The 16756-nt window shown below is 44.4% G+C and overlaps 7 protein-coding genes across 7 annotated transcripts; 3 read left to right on the forward strand and 4 right to left on the reverse strand.

The window, feature by feature from the left end:
• Positions 1 to 42: 42 nt before the first annotated feature.
• On the reverse strand, positions 43 to 2557 carry O0I10_011710 (uncharacterized protein; the record flags this gene model as incomplete). Its single annotated transcript, XM_058491673.1, has 11 exons — positions 43 to 725; positions 786 to 884; positions 942 to 1170; positions 1237 to 1425; positions 1498 to 1560; positions 1625 to 1714; positions 1772 to 1939; positions 2003 to 2101; positions 2194 to 2269; positions 2357 to 2444; positions 2521 to 2557. The coding sequence occupies 11 exons, from the start codon at positions 2555 to 2557 to the stop codon at positions 43 to 45; spliced, it is 1821 nt and encodes a 606-aa protein (XP_058337546.1).
• A 489-nt stretch (positions 2558 to 3046) lies between these two features.
• O0I10_011711 (uncharacterized protein) lies at positions 3047 to 4607 on the reverse strand (the record flags this gene model as incomplete). Its single annotated transcript, XM_058491674.1, has 5 exons — positions 3047 to 3186; positions 3242 to 3534; positions 3600 to 4233; positions 4316 to 4426; positions 4499 to 4607. The coding sequence occupies 5 exons, from the start codon at positions 4605 to 4607 to the stop codon at positions 3047 to 3049; spliced, it is 1287 nt and encodes a 428-aa protein (XP_058337547.1).
• A 1611-nt stretch (positions 4608 to 6218) lies between these two features.
• Positions 6219 to 7771, forward strand: O0I10_011712 (uncharacterized protein; the record flags this gene model as incomplete). The annotated part of the gene is made up of 2 exons (XM_058491675.1): positions 6219 to 6340; positions 6460 to 7771. The coding sequence occupies 2 exons, from the start codon at positions 6219 to 6221 to the stop codon at positions 7769 to 7771; spliced, it is 1434 nt and encodes a 477-aa protein (XP_058337548.1).
• A 1308-nt stretch (positions 7772 to 9079) lies between these two features.
• O0I10_011713 (uncharacterized protein) lies at positions 9080 to 11322 on the forward strand (the record flags this gene model as incomplete). The annotated part of the gene is made up of 10 exons (XM_058491676.1): positions 9080 to 9179; positions 9248 to 9369; positions 9436 to 9579; positions 9676 to 9803; positions 9867 to 10052; positions 10127 to 10175; positions 10241 to 10366; positions 10416 to 10469; positions 10533 to 10706; positions 10774 to 11322. 10 exons carry the CDS (start codon positions 9080 to 9082, stop codon positions 11320 to 11322), a joined length of 1632 nt encoding a protein of 543 aa, XP_058337549.1.
• A 461-nt stretch (positions 11323 to 11783) lies between these two features.
• On the reverse strand, positions 11784 to 12704 carry O0I10_011714 (uncharacterized protein; the record flags this gene model as incomplete). The annotated part of the gene is made up of 3 exons (XM_058491677.1): positions 11784 to 11907; positions 11994 to 12517; positions 12576 to 12704. 3 exons carry the CDS (start codon positions 12702 to 12704, stop codon positions 11784 to 11786), a joined length of 777 nt encoding a protein of 258 aa, XP_058337550.1.
• A 251-nt stretch (positions 12705 to 12955) lies between these two features.
• Positions 12956 to 14814, forward strand: O0I10_011715 (uncharacterized protein; the record flags this gene model as incomplete). The annotated part of the gene is made up of 6 exons (XM_058491678.1): positions 12956 to 13055; positions 13114 to 13255; positions 13320 to 13464; positions 13524 to 14060; positions 14112 to 14301; positions 14375 to 14814. The coding sequence occupies 6 exons, from the start codon at positions 12956 to 12958 to the stop codon at positions 14812 to 14814; spliced, it is 1554 nt and encodes a 517-aa protein (XP_058337551.1).
• A 103-nt stretch (positions 14815 to 14917) lies between these two features.
• Positions 14918 to 16580, reverse strand: O0I10_011716 (uncharacterized protein; the record flags this gene model as incomplete). Its single annotated transcript, XM_058491679.1, has 5 exons — positions 14918 to 15856; positions 15922 to 15973; positions 16031 to 16101; positions 16171 to 16341; positions 16413 to 16580. 5 exons carry the CDS (start codon positions 16578 to 16580, stop codon positions 14918 to 14920), a joined length of 1401 nt encoding a protein of 466 aa, XP_058337552.1.
• Positions 16581 to 16756: the final 176 nt, after the last annotated feature.

The raw sequence follows: 16756 nt of genomic DNA on the forward strand, positions 1-16756 counted from the left end.
GTTGACTATTTATAATTTACTATCCTCTGTCTCTCTCTCGAATCAAGGTGAAACGACACCGTATCCGTAAGCAGGTGGTTGCTGAGCACCAGGAGGTTGTTGATGAATGGCTGGGGAAGGTTGCTGATAACCTTGTGGGGGATAAGATTGTTGCTGGTATCCTGGATAAGTTTCAGTAGGTGTAGGTACGCTACCACCACTACCGTAGGAGATGGGTGTTTGCTGTTGTGGAGGAGGAACAGCCTGTTGTTGTTGTTGAGGAGCAGCAGCAGCAGGAGGAGCTTGTTGCTGTTGTGGAGGATAAGGTTGTTGCTGTTGTTGCTGTTGAGGAGGGTAGGGCTGTTGCTGTTGTTGTTGCTGTTGCATAGATGGATCATATGCACCGCCGTAGGGTTGTTGTGGTTGCTGTTGAGCTCCTGATTGCTGGGATTGTTGTGGCGATTGTTGCATTGGTGGGTATGGTTGTTGAGCAACAGGCTGTTGCTGTTGCTGTGGTTGCTGCTGGTAATTGTCATAAACACCATAAGGTTGCTGTTGGACTTGAGGAGATTGCTGTTGTTGTTGTTGAGGTGGATACATGCCATAGGGTTGCTGAGGAGCTTGTTGATGCATCACTTGAGGCGTGGCCTGAGGTGGCTGTTGTTGTTGTTGTTGTTGATGGAATTGCTGGGGATCATAGGCAGGCACACCACCATATTGTTGTGACATTCGATAATCGGGTTGTGCTATAAAATCCCATGTTAAGCATTTCCATCAACCCATTGTTTTATATCATTTTGTTTTACCTCCAGCTGTTGAAGTGTATTGTGCGATTGAACTGCCAAGCATACGGTCGTACATTGTGCGTGCATGTAGGAATCGCTCATTCAATGCCACGAGTTCATCTATCATATCATCACGTAAGCCATTGATCATCCATAATAGACCATCACCTTACATACCTTTCTTGACGCTATACTTTTCAATCAATCTCACAAGCTTGGGTCTGATGGATAGGGTATTGTTGTAAAGCGTCTGTAATTCCTCATTCTCCGAGAAGGCATCTCGTTGTGGATCAATGCGACCAAGCATGTCCAATAAACGATCAACGTTTTGGATTTCAGCCATCACTTCAGCTTCCATTTGGGCCTCCTTCATCAAATCAGCTGGTGTGGGATCATGCAATTTTTCCTAAGCATCCTATCTTTAGCATACTGGTGGTCATCACCATGTCCCTATTCCCTTTGTTTTACTTACCACATAGTTGACAGGGAAAATACCCATTTCACCACGCAATTCACCCTTCCACCAATCACGATATACGCTTTCGATCACGCGAATAATATCACCCTTTTGGAATCCCAATTCGCCTTGCTCTGTTGGTGTGAAATCATAAAGAGCACGCACTCGAGAAACCTTGGGAGCTGATTCTTGTGCAGGTTTGGGCTAGAAAGCAAAAAAGACAGGTTAACCAATGACTCTACACTACACCATTTCCCATATCAAATCCATACATACCTTGGATGCATTTGCTTCGGCTCCTTGTGTTGTTGATGATGCCTTGGCAGTAGCTGCAGATGGCTAAAATACATTGAGGCATGAGATCTTTTGTTCTCTTGCCATGTAAACACACACACACACTTACTCTGTAGGTGGATCGGTTTTCGGATTCGGATAAAGAAAGAGCAAGTGCGAGTTGAAGTTCTTCTTCTTCCTTTTGCTTATCCATTTCAGTCTATGGTGTGTCATGCGTTAGTGATCATTGTAGGAATGGAGATGCCCATAATCTTACCTGGGTATATTCTTTTTTAGGTTTCTGTGGATTGGGAAATTGGATGCCTTCTGCACGCAAGGAATGATATACTTCGTTCATCAAACCGAGACTTGAATCAGCACTGAACTCTTGGGAACACATTTGAATAAATTCGAGTGCTCGTTTGCGTACGCTATCATGGGTGGTCTATATATACATACAACATATCCTATCAATATCATGATCCCCTTCATTGTAAATGTAACTTACCTTTTCATGGATCAATTTGCTTAGTGCATTGGTAAAGGCACGGGATGAGATTTCTCGATGAACATTGATATCGCAATTCTTGACGAGAGCTTCCGACAACTGCCAAGGGAGGGGAAAAGGAGGAGCAAGTGTCAGTTTGGGCTTGGCACGTATAGCACACAACACAAATCCTTGGCCCCACGGTTACTTACAGCAAGTGCATACAACTGAACATTGGCATTGCGGCTTCCGAATCGTTTGGCGACGGCAGAAACACAATCACGAGCACTAGGATGGGAGGAAACATATCAATGCCAAGAACTTTTCCCCCCTCACCTCGCCATCCTTGGGATTCCCAATCAAGCAATAGCCTACCTATCCGGTGAACTTCGTGATACTCTGTCGCAAATGCCGAGAATGAGTTCCCAGTTTTCAGATGTCAGATTCTCATTTGTAGCCGCAGCTGATAATAGAAAAGAAGTCGAAATAAAAATGCCTTGTTAATATTGCCTTGATGATATCATCATTCTCGAACTTACCGACGGATTCATCGAATGGGTTGGGTTTAGAGAACATGGTGGAATACGCGCGTGTGAAGAAAAATCAAAAGCGAGAGAAAGAGAGAAAGAAAAGGAAAAAGGATGGAAAGAGCTGCGTATTGTCTCGTCCGAAGCATTTCTCTATCCACATTTGGAAGGCTAATGCAGCCTCCCTCCCCCAACTCCACATCTTATTCCCGGCATTGACTATTATCAGGCTCACAAAAGTGATCATCCTCATGACAGAGAATGCATACATGCTTTTATACCTTGACATTCTACATACTATGTCAGCCTTGGTACTTGTGATTGGATGCATGAATCCAAATCACGTGGACATGATCTTCGTTGGTGGTCGTATTCAATCACATTTACTTTGACAACGCATGACTTGATGCTCCCAATCATTGCAATAGATGATTAGATAGATAATAAAAGCCCTTCTTATTGCACAAACAACGTAAAAGGAGAGGATGTTGGAATACACAATGTTCGTCTTTATATATTAGAGCATACGGAAAGATATCTACAATTTGCTCTTATCACTCCACCAGCTCTTACGAGATTCATGTTCGACCAAAAACTCTGGAGGGAACCAATCATCCAATGGCTTATCAGCGAGCATTTGAGCGAGAGCACGACCACAGAGGAAAGTACGTGGCATACCTATATACATGTTTTATTAGCCAAGCGTGGTGATGTGGATCAACACGACACTTACCATGACCGGTGAAACCAGCAGCAATGTATTGGTTGCTACCTTCCTTGTCACCCAATACAGGCTTAAGATTACCGACAATAGGGAGTCGATCTCGTGAGAAACCCATCACACCAACCCATTCCTTATCAACTGATGGCACATGGACAATCTCACGCATAAACTTTCGCAGTCCTTGTGACACAGTAAGATTCATCGTTGAGTCATCGTCCTCGTATTCTTGTTTGCTGGGTACAATATCGCGCATACCACCCATGATAATATCACCATTGGGGCGGAATGACATGTATTGATAACTAATAAAGTGTGTATGTGTGTGAGAATCTAAAAATCATTGTCTCAGCTGCATCGTTCTACTTACCCCCGGTTGGCACTAAGCACATGTTCAAGACGAGGACGACCTTCAACAGCACGTGCACTCACTACTTGGTTACGTACAGGTACAATGTAAGGCGACAACTTTTCAAGCAAACGACCTGACCAAGCATTTGTGCAATAGGCAACACGACCGGCTTGGATGGTACCACGGCTGGTGATAACCTTATTTCCCTCCACCGATAAAACGCGAGTATGTGTGGCAATGTGAATCTTGTTTTGAAGATAGCGTGCGAGACAAAACACAATCTTGGCAGCCCATGCGATAGCTGTTGTTCTGATATGGATACCACCATGCTTGAATGATTCCAATCCAGGGATCTTTTGTAATTCCTCAGGGGAGAGTACACGGATATCTTCAATCTTGTTAGCCAATGCTACGGCACCAGGATAGCTATCTTCAGCTTCTTGGGCTGTGGACCATGCAATAATGGTACCCTTGGTCCACGTGATCTCGGGATCAAAAAAGCCCTTGTCATTGTCCGAATGATGTTTGAGAAATTCAGCCAATGCATCCACGTTACGGTAATCAAATTCAACCAAGTTTTGTGCAGCATCCACACCATAGCTATTGACAATGGCATCGAAATCATCGTTCAATCCAGGGGTGATAATACCACCTACAATTCAGCGTGAGAAAACATGGGGTCGTGGGATCCAAGTACAACAACAACGAGAGATCGAGATCTCACGACAACATACCATTTCGACCTGTGGCACCACTTGAAATACCACGAGCCTCCACTACAACCACCTTAAGTTCAGGACGTAGCTGTTGCAACCAATAGGCAGTCGACATGCCAGTAAGACCAGCTATGGATATACGATGAGCATCACAAAACATTCAACATAGCAACGTTCACCATGACAACAAAATTGCAATACCTCCTATAATGACAATGTCAGCCTTGTCCGGCAAGGGTTCTTTGGTAGGTTGTTGAAAAGGAGCATTGGTAAGCCAATAAGAAAGTGTGCTTGTGGGGTTCAAGTGCATGATGTGTGGAAAAGAAGTAGAGTTTTTCTTTTTTACCATATCCGAATCCTTTTTGAGTGTGGGTGTGGAGATGAATGATCGCTCCGCTCTCATTGTGTTAGATGATAATCAGTAGCTCGGCCATGTTTTCCGGTCTCTCGGACGTAAATTGGTGTGCTGAAAATGGGACACCATCGTGTGTCGTCGTCGTCGGCAGATGAATCGCTTAAATCTGTCAAAGGAAACGTGTTACACACACACACACATTCTGCATGTTTGTTATTTTATACACACATCATGGCATTGACAAACAACCTTTGTCACAAAAGACATCATGATACGATTCAATGTGTATGTCTTCATCAAGACCATAGGTAGACATTCAGGAACCAATCCTTGCTTTTGTTGCATCTCGAAAAAAAAGTGGGTATTGTTTTCCCGATGGCTTGCAGCTGGGCTGACAAAATCCAAGGGCTATCATTGGTTATGCCGGGTGACGGCCTTTTGAATAAGGTATAAAAGGTCAGCTTTCAAAGGCGCGCAAAAAATTTTTCTTCTTTTCTCTTGGAGTGAGGTTGCTTGCTTGCGTTTACGGGTCAACATACGGTGAGATGCTGCTTTTGTGGTATTCTCTACTCTTCTTTATCGCCCGTGGGAAAGTCCGCGAATAGCCTGACAATGCTTTTGGTAGGCAGCACTCGAAAGGGTGTGGTAGGGGTACCAGACAACCATGGCCTGCTTGTCCTTATGCCAACGATGAGAGCGTCTTCGGATTCTCTTTAGGATATGGGGCTTGCGGGTTATTGAAAATCTTCCCCCCTGGTGTTTTGTTATGAAGTGCAATACGCGAGACCAAGTTTTACTTGGCAACTCAATGCGGATTACACAGCATCCTCACTCCTCCAATATCTCTATTTTTTTATCAAACCAAAAGAAAATGATATATAATCTCTCTCTTAAGGGAAATAACTAGGGTGTCATTAAGGCTGCTCTTTGTTGTTGATTAGCTACATCCGCCCCCTGTTGTTGTGTGTGCAAAAAATGGCATCTCGTTATGACCGGCCTTTTTCACGTGGTAGCGAGTAAAGAATTTGTAGCGTGTTGTTGGAGGGTAATAAGCCATGAGAGTGGTAATGATATATACATGGATGTCATATTTTGGCGTAGTCTTTGTCATCCTTGAAGGAAGATAGTGCACCTGTAAACATGACCCCCATGTCATTTGAATCGTGAATGTGATAGAAGCAGTGTTCGTTTATAGTGCACATGAAAGATCAATAAAGTGGGGATATAGGATCAAACTGCCATCGCTCGTAAACTTCGACTTCTCGTTGTATAGCTTATCACTACTTTAATGCAACCTTGTCAAATACATTATCACACATCTAGAACTAAGCTCAACCAGCACAACTGTATACATACAAAGTTGAAAATGATAGTTTTATTGGGCTTGTATTGGATCTTCTGGTGACATGGTGCGCAGCAACAGCAGTGGACATTGTCATCCAATCAAACGAAAAAGCCAAGTGGTGCCTTTGGGGCTCAGCGAATGGATCGTTTTCATCTTCTGGCATCTCTCTTTTTCTCTCCCACTCTTCCAAGCAATACTTTTTTTCTTCTTGTTTCCTTCTCATGGACCGATACAAACGAGACCGTCAACCTAAGCGACCTTACGATAAGAGGAACGTGGAATACAAACGTAACAACAATCGACGTCCACCACCACCGTTACCACGTCATTCTTCACCAACAAGGTTTGAACATGTTTAAAAGATGCATCAGTTACTGGTGCCCATCTTTTTTTGTCTCGTTGTTGTGCCGCACGTTGCTGACGGATGAAATGCACAACTCTTGCATTCCCGGCTCCTTCTAGCGATCGAACAATGGCAGACAGCCATCATGAGTCAACAGCTCCTCCAAAGTCGCCGCCACGCTCTCCCTCACCACCACCTCTACCACCTTCACCACCCCCACAATCAGCTGCAACAGCAGAAGAAGCACCTTTACCAAGTGAACGCTCAGCCGATGATATTGTGATCTCTCTTGAAGCTGATGAAGAAGAAGAGGAAGCCATCTTTGGTGAATCAGATCCTCATCGACAGGAAAAGGAACGCCAAGTAAATGATGTTGAGTCATCAACAAAGCAACAGGACATGTTACGTGAACAAGAACTCAAGCATCAGCGACGTTTGGATGAATTAAAGGAGCAGCAAGAAAGGCGTGTGCGTGAAAAGGAAAGGATGGAAAGAGAGCAACAACCACCACCACAGCAGTACAAACGGCCCAGAATGGATAATGATCGTCGTATGTCAGAGCAGCGTGCTAGGTCAAGACCACCAGTGAGTAGTAGCAACAATATCAGAGTTGGAGGAGGAGGAACAGGAAGAGGTAGAGGAAGGGATCAAGAACAACGTCCTACACAACGTTCAACATCTCCACCACCACGACCACCACCACCAGCATCATCATCATCAGAAGCAGCAGTAGCACCACCTTCAGCACCTTCAGCACCAAGAAGATTCTCAAGAGATAATCACCATGGATACAGCCGGCATAAGGATCATCAACCATTACCACCACAACAAGCCATTGTGCCACGTAGCGGTAGCAATCGGGAACCATTGAATTATCGACATCGCTCACCTACTCCACCTCCTCGTTTTCCAGAATCAGCATCATCATCATCATGGCAGAATCGTTCTCGCAGGGTTATTCAAGGAGATACACGACGTCGTAGTATTAGTAGAGAGCGACAACCTTATCCAAAACAAGCAGAGCGAAGAGATTGGCCCAAAAATCGACAACGTGCACGATCACCTTTACCACCCTTACCACCTCTTTCTCGGCCACGTGATATGCCTTTGCCACCACCACCACCACCACCAAGACGACAGCATCATCATCATCTTAATGGGTATCACCATGATTATCCACCTGACAGCTATTATGATCGACCTCGTCAACAAGCTGGCTATGATCATCCACCACGTACCAATGGATATAACCACCACCATCATCATCATCATCCACCGCCACCTATGCCACCATCACCACCACGCCAATATCCACCCTTACGTCGGCCCGATGAAAGACGCCTTGTGGATAGACCACCTCCTCGACGTTTAGAACGGGGTCGTAATGGCCCATACAGACCTATGTATCGTCGAGATGGAGATTTTCGCTGATGATGATGACAATGGACATATAAAGAATTATTGGCTTGAAACATTGACTCTCTCTCTATGTGTCTCTGTCGCTATGGCAACTGCTGCTGCTACTGCTACTGCTGTCCCACGTTTTGATTCGAGAAACACACACACACACACACACACACAGCTCTTGTTTGATTGATCATGGATGATTGGGAAAACGGCATTGTTTATCTTGTTTTGCTTCTCGCATGGTGAAGAAGGTGTAACTTTTATAACAATGACGGGGAAATCTAGAATGTCCAACACTACACAGCAGCGCTTGGATCAACAGCATCACATGTTGGTGGACACAAACATTTCAGGGTGCATCTGTGCACACAAACATGATCTCGTTTCAGGTTCTTCCATTCTTTCTTTCAGATCTTCGGGATAACACAATGATTAGGTGGGTACTGGATGCGATTGGGTAAGGTAGAGAAAGGATAGCATATAGATATACGTACTACAATAAAAGAATGATCCATTATGTGTGTAACGGATATAAGCTTATGTATGTGTGTGGAGATGAACGTCCTAGGTAGTTAGTAGTAGCTTGAATCAAAATGTTTATTCTTGATGTGAAAACAAAGAAGGCACAACTTTTCCCGGAACCTGCTCTCTCGCTCGCGCGCGCGCGCCACCATGGGAAAATGATCATTTTCACCCCAAATGGGAGTTTCTCCGCTCATGGTGTTGAAGGCTTATTGCCTTTGCAGGTAAATTTGAGCCATCTGCTTCTAGAGTGCTTTTTGCGGTAAATAAAAGTTTTTGGTACAAATCTGCTGATACGATCACACTCATAAAGAGAAAACAAACGCATGACTCTCGCTATTAGATGATGATGATGATACACCTACGGTCATTCAATACAATGGATAAGGTCCAATGCGTGCATAAGGATAAGGGGGTGTTGGGGGCAGAAACTTTCTTTAGCCAGATGCGTAATGCCACGGCTTGTTCAACGCACTATGGATTGACATGCCCCACTGGCATAATTCGCGCACTCGTACAAAAAGGGACGATGATCGGATTGTCGGAATCCCGTCACATCATCAAATAACGACGACGACCACCACCATCCTTTAAAGTAACTGGACCTTTTTCATCATCACCAACCACCTCTTATACCATTGCAAGAACCCTTACTCACTTTTAATTGTGAGCGCCTGTACATTCCTATCTTCTTGCATCATTGTGGATAACTTTTTCTCTTATCAAATTACCCTTCTTTCTCCACATTCCTTCTTTGTACATACAACAACCTACTTCATATAATAATCTCCTCCTCCTCTTTCCCTGATAATGGATCTCTCGATTATTGCTACTTTCCTCGGTGGATTTATTTTGGTATTTGGTCTGTGCTCCTCTTTCCTTAAAGAGAGGCTATGTCTTTCAGAAGCACGTATGTAAAAAAAGAGAGAGAAATCGATGCATTCCATGTTCCTCAATATTAATAACAAGAGAGTATAGCCATTGCAGTTGCTTTTGGTATCTTGTTGGGTCCTGCATGTGCAAACTTTATCTCCTTTGCAACGGCAGAAGAACAAGAAAGCTTTACCTTGGGTATCAGCCGAGTGATCATCGATTTGCAGGTAACCAACCACTCACCATTTTCGACACCACCACATGGATGGATACTGATGATGACAACTGATAAGGTGATGGCTGTGGGCCTTACATTACCGAACCGATACATTTGGGATGAATGGCTATCTATGCTCCTTATTCTACTAGCAGGCATGTCGCTTATGTGGGTAGTAAGTGCAGCTTTAGTAGAAGCCTTGGTGCCTGGAATGGATTTTGTAAGTGCAATTCCCTTTTAGCCACCGCTATCATTTCCCCTCCCCCCCCTTGATAGATGCAAAAACTAATCTACCAACAACGAACTATGTACATAGCTAGCAGCACTTATGATCGCCGCCTGTTTCACGCCAACGGATCCTGTATTATCGAACGCCATTGTACAAGGCCCATACGCTGAACGTAACGTACGTGCTGGCATTCGATATCTCATTGCTGCTGAAAGGTACGTTCATTGTGTATCTTGGTCTTTTACTTTACTGATCACAGATTACTCTTATTTACTTAGCGCTGCCAACGATGGTCTTGGTTACCCTTTTCTCTTTTTAGCCGTCTACTTGATGAAATTATCGGGTGGTGATGTCGTTAAAGAATGGGTCATACAAGCTGTGTTGCGTGGTGTATTGCTCTCGGTTGCTATAGGCGCTGTGCTTGGTACAGGTGCACGTCTTTTGCTCAAAAAGTGTCATGAATGGTATGTCGATCGGTTGTTGGTTCCAATAGCACATTCCTAATCTGCTTGCAACATGCATGTCTATTTATCTTTAGGAACCTCATTGATAAGGAGTGGCTTGAGCTTGTAGGCTTTGCCATGGGTGTAAGTACATCCCAAAAGATCATCTACTACAATATCTTGGTAGCTGATTGTCCTATTACGTATAGCTATTTTTGCTCGGTGTCGTGTCCCTCGTGACGAGCGATGACTTGTTAGCGTGCTTTACAGCTGGTGTTGCACTCTCATGGGATGAATGGTTTAGTCGACACACTCGCAATTCACATTTTCTGCAGGTATATGCGTTGTAATGGTATCATGATCTTTTACTGACGTGGATATCAGGTGCTCGATCCACTTTTAAATGTCATCATCTTTACTTATATTGGGGCAACTATGGTAAGCCATGAACACACACACACAATCATCCCCTCCGAAATCATTAACTCGTATGATGCATAGCCATGGCAAGCCTTTGTGGATCTATCCTTGTGGCGCCTTTTTGTGTTGGCAATCCTCGTTATCCTTTTACGACGTGTACCATCCACCTTGCTCTTGTACAAATTTGTCCCTGCCATTTACGACTGGCAGGAGGCTTTATTCACAGGCTGGTTTGGACCCATTGGTGTGGGAGCTGTATGTTGTTACAAAATTCATGCCCCCCCCCAATGCATCACTCATCATGTCAATGGTTTATTATTAGATCTTTTATTATGCAACGGCAACCGATATCTTTACACCCGATGGCCCATTTGCATATGCACGAGCGACACTTTTGCCTGTCGTCTACTTTATTGTATTGGCATCTGTGGTTGTGCATGGTTTTTCGATTCCAGTGTGGGTAGGAACACGTGTCCTTTGGCAACTATGTCGTGGCGAACGACGTGCATCCGATTTGTTTTCCTTGAAACGTAATGATTTGAGCCGAACCGATCTCGAAAGTATTGCCACTACAGCAGTCGATGGCAATGGTAACACATGGATGACCCAACAAGGCAAAAAGAATGTCCTCATGGATTTGGAAAAACAAGCTCTTGGGTTATCAGGAAAGGCTGCTATTCCTACAACAACAAGCAAACAATGCGACTCAACTACAGATGTTGGGGCCACCACCGATGAAAGATCAAACACGGACATTGATGAAATTACAACAGTAGAAGCATCATCATCACCACCACCACCACCACCACCACCACCACGGCAAACGACGATCACTATCCAAGATTGCCCACCAAGAAAACCTAAAACATGATCGCCTTATCCTTCACAGCATGATACGCCTTTTATTATACCACCCATCTTAGATCATAAGGTAGCTTGATTTGTTCACCTCCCCCATCTACAAAAAGTCATCGTAATATATATATACATATCATTTTGCATTGCTGATCATGACATGAGCCGGTATCAATGAACAAGATTGTTGCTTGTTGTGATCACGTGAACTCCATTCCCCGCCAAAAAACACGTTGCTGCCGTACGACATGACAATGGTAGAGCATAAATGTTCATTGTGTTGGAACGAAAAAGCATGTGAGTGTATGTCTTGGATGCAAAACAATGAGCGGACGGATGAAAAATATAGCGGGATTCGCCCTAGGTGAGTATATTTTTTATGTTCTAAAAGTGGCAAGTGGAGGGGATTGGAGGATAACAGTGAAGGGAATACACATATAAAGAGGATACTGTACACACATGATCATGATTTAACAATTAAGCAGTGTCGCGCCAGGCGGCATAGAGTTGGAAAAGAGAGGCAAAACCACCGCACATGCCAACAACGACATCCGGAATGAGGCCGGCTTCACGAGACCAATGCAACGTAAGAGGGAAATAACTGGGTTTGAAAAGGTTACCGATGAGTAAGTATCAAGTGCCAATGGATCTTCATTTCTCCCTCCCACCCAACGCCCCAATGCTTACCCAATGTTCATCATGGTGTTGACAAAGATGGATGACCGTTCAGCCTTCATACTAGCCATTTCAGCTTCTGGATCCTCATCTGATTCAATATCACCGGCCTTGATGCGCTTCAACAAGCCTGTTTCACGGTGCTTGAGCACACGATATTGCTCACCAAGACGAACAAATTCAAGAATCACCCACACGGCCCAAGCACGACAACTCCATACACTAATCTTGTTGGCCTTGCTTTCAGTCATGGGGACAATTTGATGGGCACCAAGCCAATACAAGTGTTCGAGTGGGTAGTAAAAGAGCATTGACAAGTTTTGAATGCGCTCCACATGCAGCGTCAATTTGCTTGGAGGTTTGTTGTATTCGAGGTATTTCATATACTGGATCATGGGCAACAAACCATAGTAACGTAGCAACATGCGGAAATCACTAGCAGGTCCAGCCAAGTTTTGGATACGCATAGCAATCTTGGGATCAACGCCACGACGTTGCAAGAACCAAATCACCACCTTGGACCAATATGAGATAAACTAGTAACGTTGCGTTGGCATGTGCTGATATCCACAATGTCATCATCCTTTTAATTACCATGAGCACTTTATCAGTGCCACGCACGGTGCTGAAGAATCGAATAAAATGGTCAAGCGTGGGCGTATTAGGACCAAGGAGCTTCGCAATGGCGAGTGGGTTCAAAGGTTCTTTGACGTCTGCTGGCATGTCGTATTGGAGTGAAAAAGTTAAAGAAAGAATGCGGGGAAGAAAAAGGTACAAAAAGATTTCCTTTCACATGGTTGGTAAAAGGAAAGATAAATGAGTGATGGAGTTGGGCTGTCGAGAACCAACCGGGGACCAATCCGATATGATAGGTCAACTTTAATTCCCGTCACACGGCTGACCATTTTTCCCTTCCTTCATCCCATCAATCCCTTGCATGAATACCTTTTCCTATTCTTTACATCTTTATCATTATGCCTGATCTCAACACAGATATACCACGTCCACGTCGTCAATCAAGTGTACATTCACCACCCATATCTTCACCTATACATCCCGAGCACTTTGAATCAAGTAAGTCTCGAAAAAGTGGTGTTGTGCTATTGTATCCTTATTCATCAACATGCACCAGTGCTCCAAAAATGGGATCCGAATCAAAACAAACTGGTCATCATAACCAAAGCAGGCGACAAAAAGCTCCTAAGAATGACAAGAAGGTTGACTGAATGGTTGATTTGCACACCCCGATTCGGCAAACAAGATCCATTTACAGTGTAAGCAAATGTCTGTGCGTTCATTTTTTATGCTACCATGGTTCTCAACGCCGATCTTTTTAAGCTATGTGGATGCTCATTTGGAGCATGTAAAATGCTTTCGATACCATGAAATGGCTCAAGTCAACCCACTCATCAAAAAGAATCTCAAGTTTTGGACACCCACCTTGCTGCATGAAAACCCCAGGATGTTTCACTTGATCCTTACGGTAAGTTGTGGATGAGGCAAAGAGGTAAAAGATACCAACCAATACGTGCATGTGTGTAGCTTGGTGGTGATGGCACGGTGCTATTTACATCATGGTTGTTCCAATCCTACGTCCCACCGATTCTTTCTTTTCATTTGGGCTCGTTGAATTTCCTTGCAACGTATCCATATCATGATCACCGTGAGACGTTCAAGGAAGTCTTTGAACAAGGGTATAGGACTACGGCACGTATGCGTCTAAGCTGTACCATCTACCGGCATCAGCAAGATAATAGTGCATGTGAACGAAGACGTCAATCAGAATCCATTTTGCAAGCATGCCAACTCGCTCATATAGAGACAACTTGGATGAAAAAGCAGCTCAAAATCGAATCACGTAATCTAAGTGAGCCTGAGCGTGATGCAGTGAGCAAAGAGATCCCGTGTTATACTGCAGCTCCCTGTGCAACCTATGAAGTCCTTAATGAAATTGTGGTGGACCGTGGTCCAAGCGCGTACATGTCCGTGTTGGAATTATTTGGTGATGAACGTCATTTGACAACCGTACAAGCGGATGGTATTGTCATTGCTACACCCACAGGCTCCACTGCTTACTCGGTATGGATGTCATGTATAAAATCTTTGTATGCATATTCACAAATTCTTTAGCTTTCTGCTGGTGGTTCCTTGACCCATCCCGAAGTACGTGCAACCTTGGTGACTCCCATTTGCCCACACACTCTTAGCTTTAGACCCATGCTTTTGCCAGAGACAATGGTCATTCGTGTTGTTGTACCTTTTGGTAGTGTACGATCAGCCTATTGCAGCTTTGATGGCCGTAATCGGGTTGAGTTGAAACGTAAGTATAACATGTGCCATGTGGATTTGACATTGGTCAGCTGATCATTTCCCCTCCTCAACATCATTTACAGCGGGTGACCACGTCAAAATCACTGCATCTCAAAACCCACTCACAACAGTTGCACGTACGGGTTCCACATGCGACTGGTTTCATTCACTTCAATGCTCTTTACAATGGAATGTGCGTATGCGGCAAAAATCATTTTTGGTGTTGGAAGAAGATGACAAGCAAGCGCCGGCTGTGGCATCATCACCTACAAAAGATGAGTTACCAGGGCATGAAGAAGGCTTATTTGGATGCCTCCACAATGGTAAGCAACAACAACAACAATCCAATAATGGCAATGGGGCCGATTCATCGTCAACAAGCACAACAGCCAACAACAGCGAAAGTACGACAGCATACAATAGTGAAGATGAAGATGAGGACGATGATTTGGTAGTGTTACCAGAATGGTCCATAGAAGAATTACAACCCCCTAATCCATTTGCCAAATGTGTAAAAGAATGAAATGGATATATACTTTTTTTTATCAAAACTAAGGTCATTGTTACCATCCTTCTATCCGTCTATTGTTATGTAAATAGTTCCTCTCCCAAAATGTATATCTCCTTTATGCCTTCAACATGGCATCGATCTTTTCTTGGGCCTTCTTCTTGTTCTCTTCAGTGACACGGGGTTGTTCAGCCAAATAGTACGCCTTACGTTCTTGCAACTTTTCAAGAGTCGATGGGATATCCGAGATCTTGGTGGGAACAGTGACCTTGACTTCAAAGAAACCTTCCATGGTAGCAAGGGGCAACTTGAGCGTATCCGAGACAGGCGTAGCACCACTGGATGCAGCATTGGCATTCTTCTTTGAGCCACCCTTGCCCTTCTTTTTGCCACCACCAACAAAGTAGTTCTCTTCACGATCGGATTTCTTGACGAGAGCAACACCATCAGGAGCTTCAATGGTACGACCACCACCACCTGCAGCAGCATTCTTGGCATCCTCTTCATTGTTTGCAGCAGCAGTAGCAGCATTGCCATTGGTCTCGCCCTTGTTCAAAAAGCTTTGCAAAAAGTTGCCAAGGTTGTCACACAAGGTAATTTCATGCTCAAAAGCAGGCAATGAGGCAAGTTCCAATTCCTGCTTGGCAGCCTCCTTACGCTTTTCTTCTTCCTCTTGAGCCTTGCGCACCTTCTCTTGTTCTCGCTTGTATTCACGCAATTGACGAATGAATGTGTAGTACTCGTCGTTGGCCTTACGATGCTCATCACGCATGGAACGCAATTGGTTGTATTCTTCATCCAAAAGACCCTTGATACGCGTCCGCTCATCATACAACTTGTTGCGTTGTTCACGTTGTTGTGCTTGATCCGCATTGATCTTATTGAGCTCGGCCATGGCCTTTTCAAATTGCTCGCTGAGCTTCTTGGCTTCCTCAGTATCAATGTTCTTGCGAATACCATCATAAATGGCACGTTCCTTGTTGATGGCCTCTTGCTGTTCATCCAATCCCTCGACAGCATTACGGTTGCGCTTCAAGAGAGAGATTTCTTGCAACATCTATAAGGTATCGTACATGTTATTATCTCACTCTCTCTCTATACACGTGATGATCCTTTCGTTACCTTCTTTTCCTCCACGATTCTCACACCACTTTCAATCTTGCCCTCCAATTCACTATAAACAAGGTTTTAGATACATGACATCATCATCTACATCTTTGTTCCTTTTTACCTGATACGTTCATCGACTTCAGCAACAGTCTTGTAAGGTACCTTGGATTGAAGACCCTTGATGTTGCCAACCTACAACCCCATTGTAAGATACAACGCACGGCCCAACTCATGTCACACACCCCAACTCTATCAACCTACCTTTTTGCGAATCGATTCATTCAAGGCATCCAATTGTTCATAGACAGCTTGCTTGCCCTTTTTGATCTCTGCCTGCTTTTCACGCACTTCAGCGAGTTGTGCACGAAGCTCCTCGCGACGAGTGTTGTCTGATTTGCCCGGCAACTTGCTGATCTTTTCCTTGACAGCATCCTACAATGACAATAAGCAACCGGAATACTCTTCCAGATGATGGATGGGGCACGCGCGTGTATCCAATTTACCATTTGTTTCTGGAGCTTGTCGATTCTCGCGTTCACTTCGGCGAGTGCCTTTTTGTGTTCTTCTTCATTGGGCTTCTTGACATGGGATGGAAGGACAGGAGGAGTGAGCGTAGCGGGAGGAGTAGTAGCAGTGGTGGTAGTGGTGGTAGCAGTTGCGGATTCAGCCATGATGAGAGCAAGTAGAAAAAGGACGAGTAAGAAAGAGGGAAGTCGAGTAGAAGGTGCTGGCACTCTTTGGGACGTGGAATCATCAGAGCTCCGCTTCTTTGTGTCGCATCATCTATTGCCAAACCCACCGAATTGGCCATTCAAGTGCAACCACCTTTTATCAGCACTCTCACACC

The sequence above is a fragment of the Lichtheimia ornata genome, assembly GCF_029851405.1.
Source record: "Lichtheimia ornata isolate CBS 291.66 chromosome Unknown scaffold00098, whole genome shotgun sequence".
Taxonomy (NCBI): Eukaryota; Fungi; Mucoromycota; class Mucoromycetes; order Mucorales; family Lichtheimiaceae; genus Lichtheimia; species Lichtheimia ornata.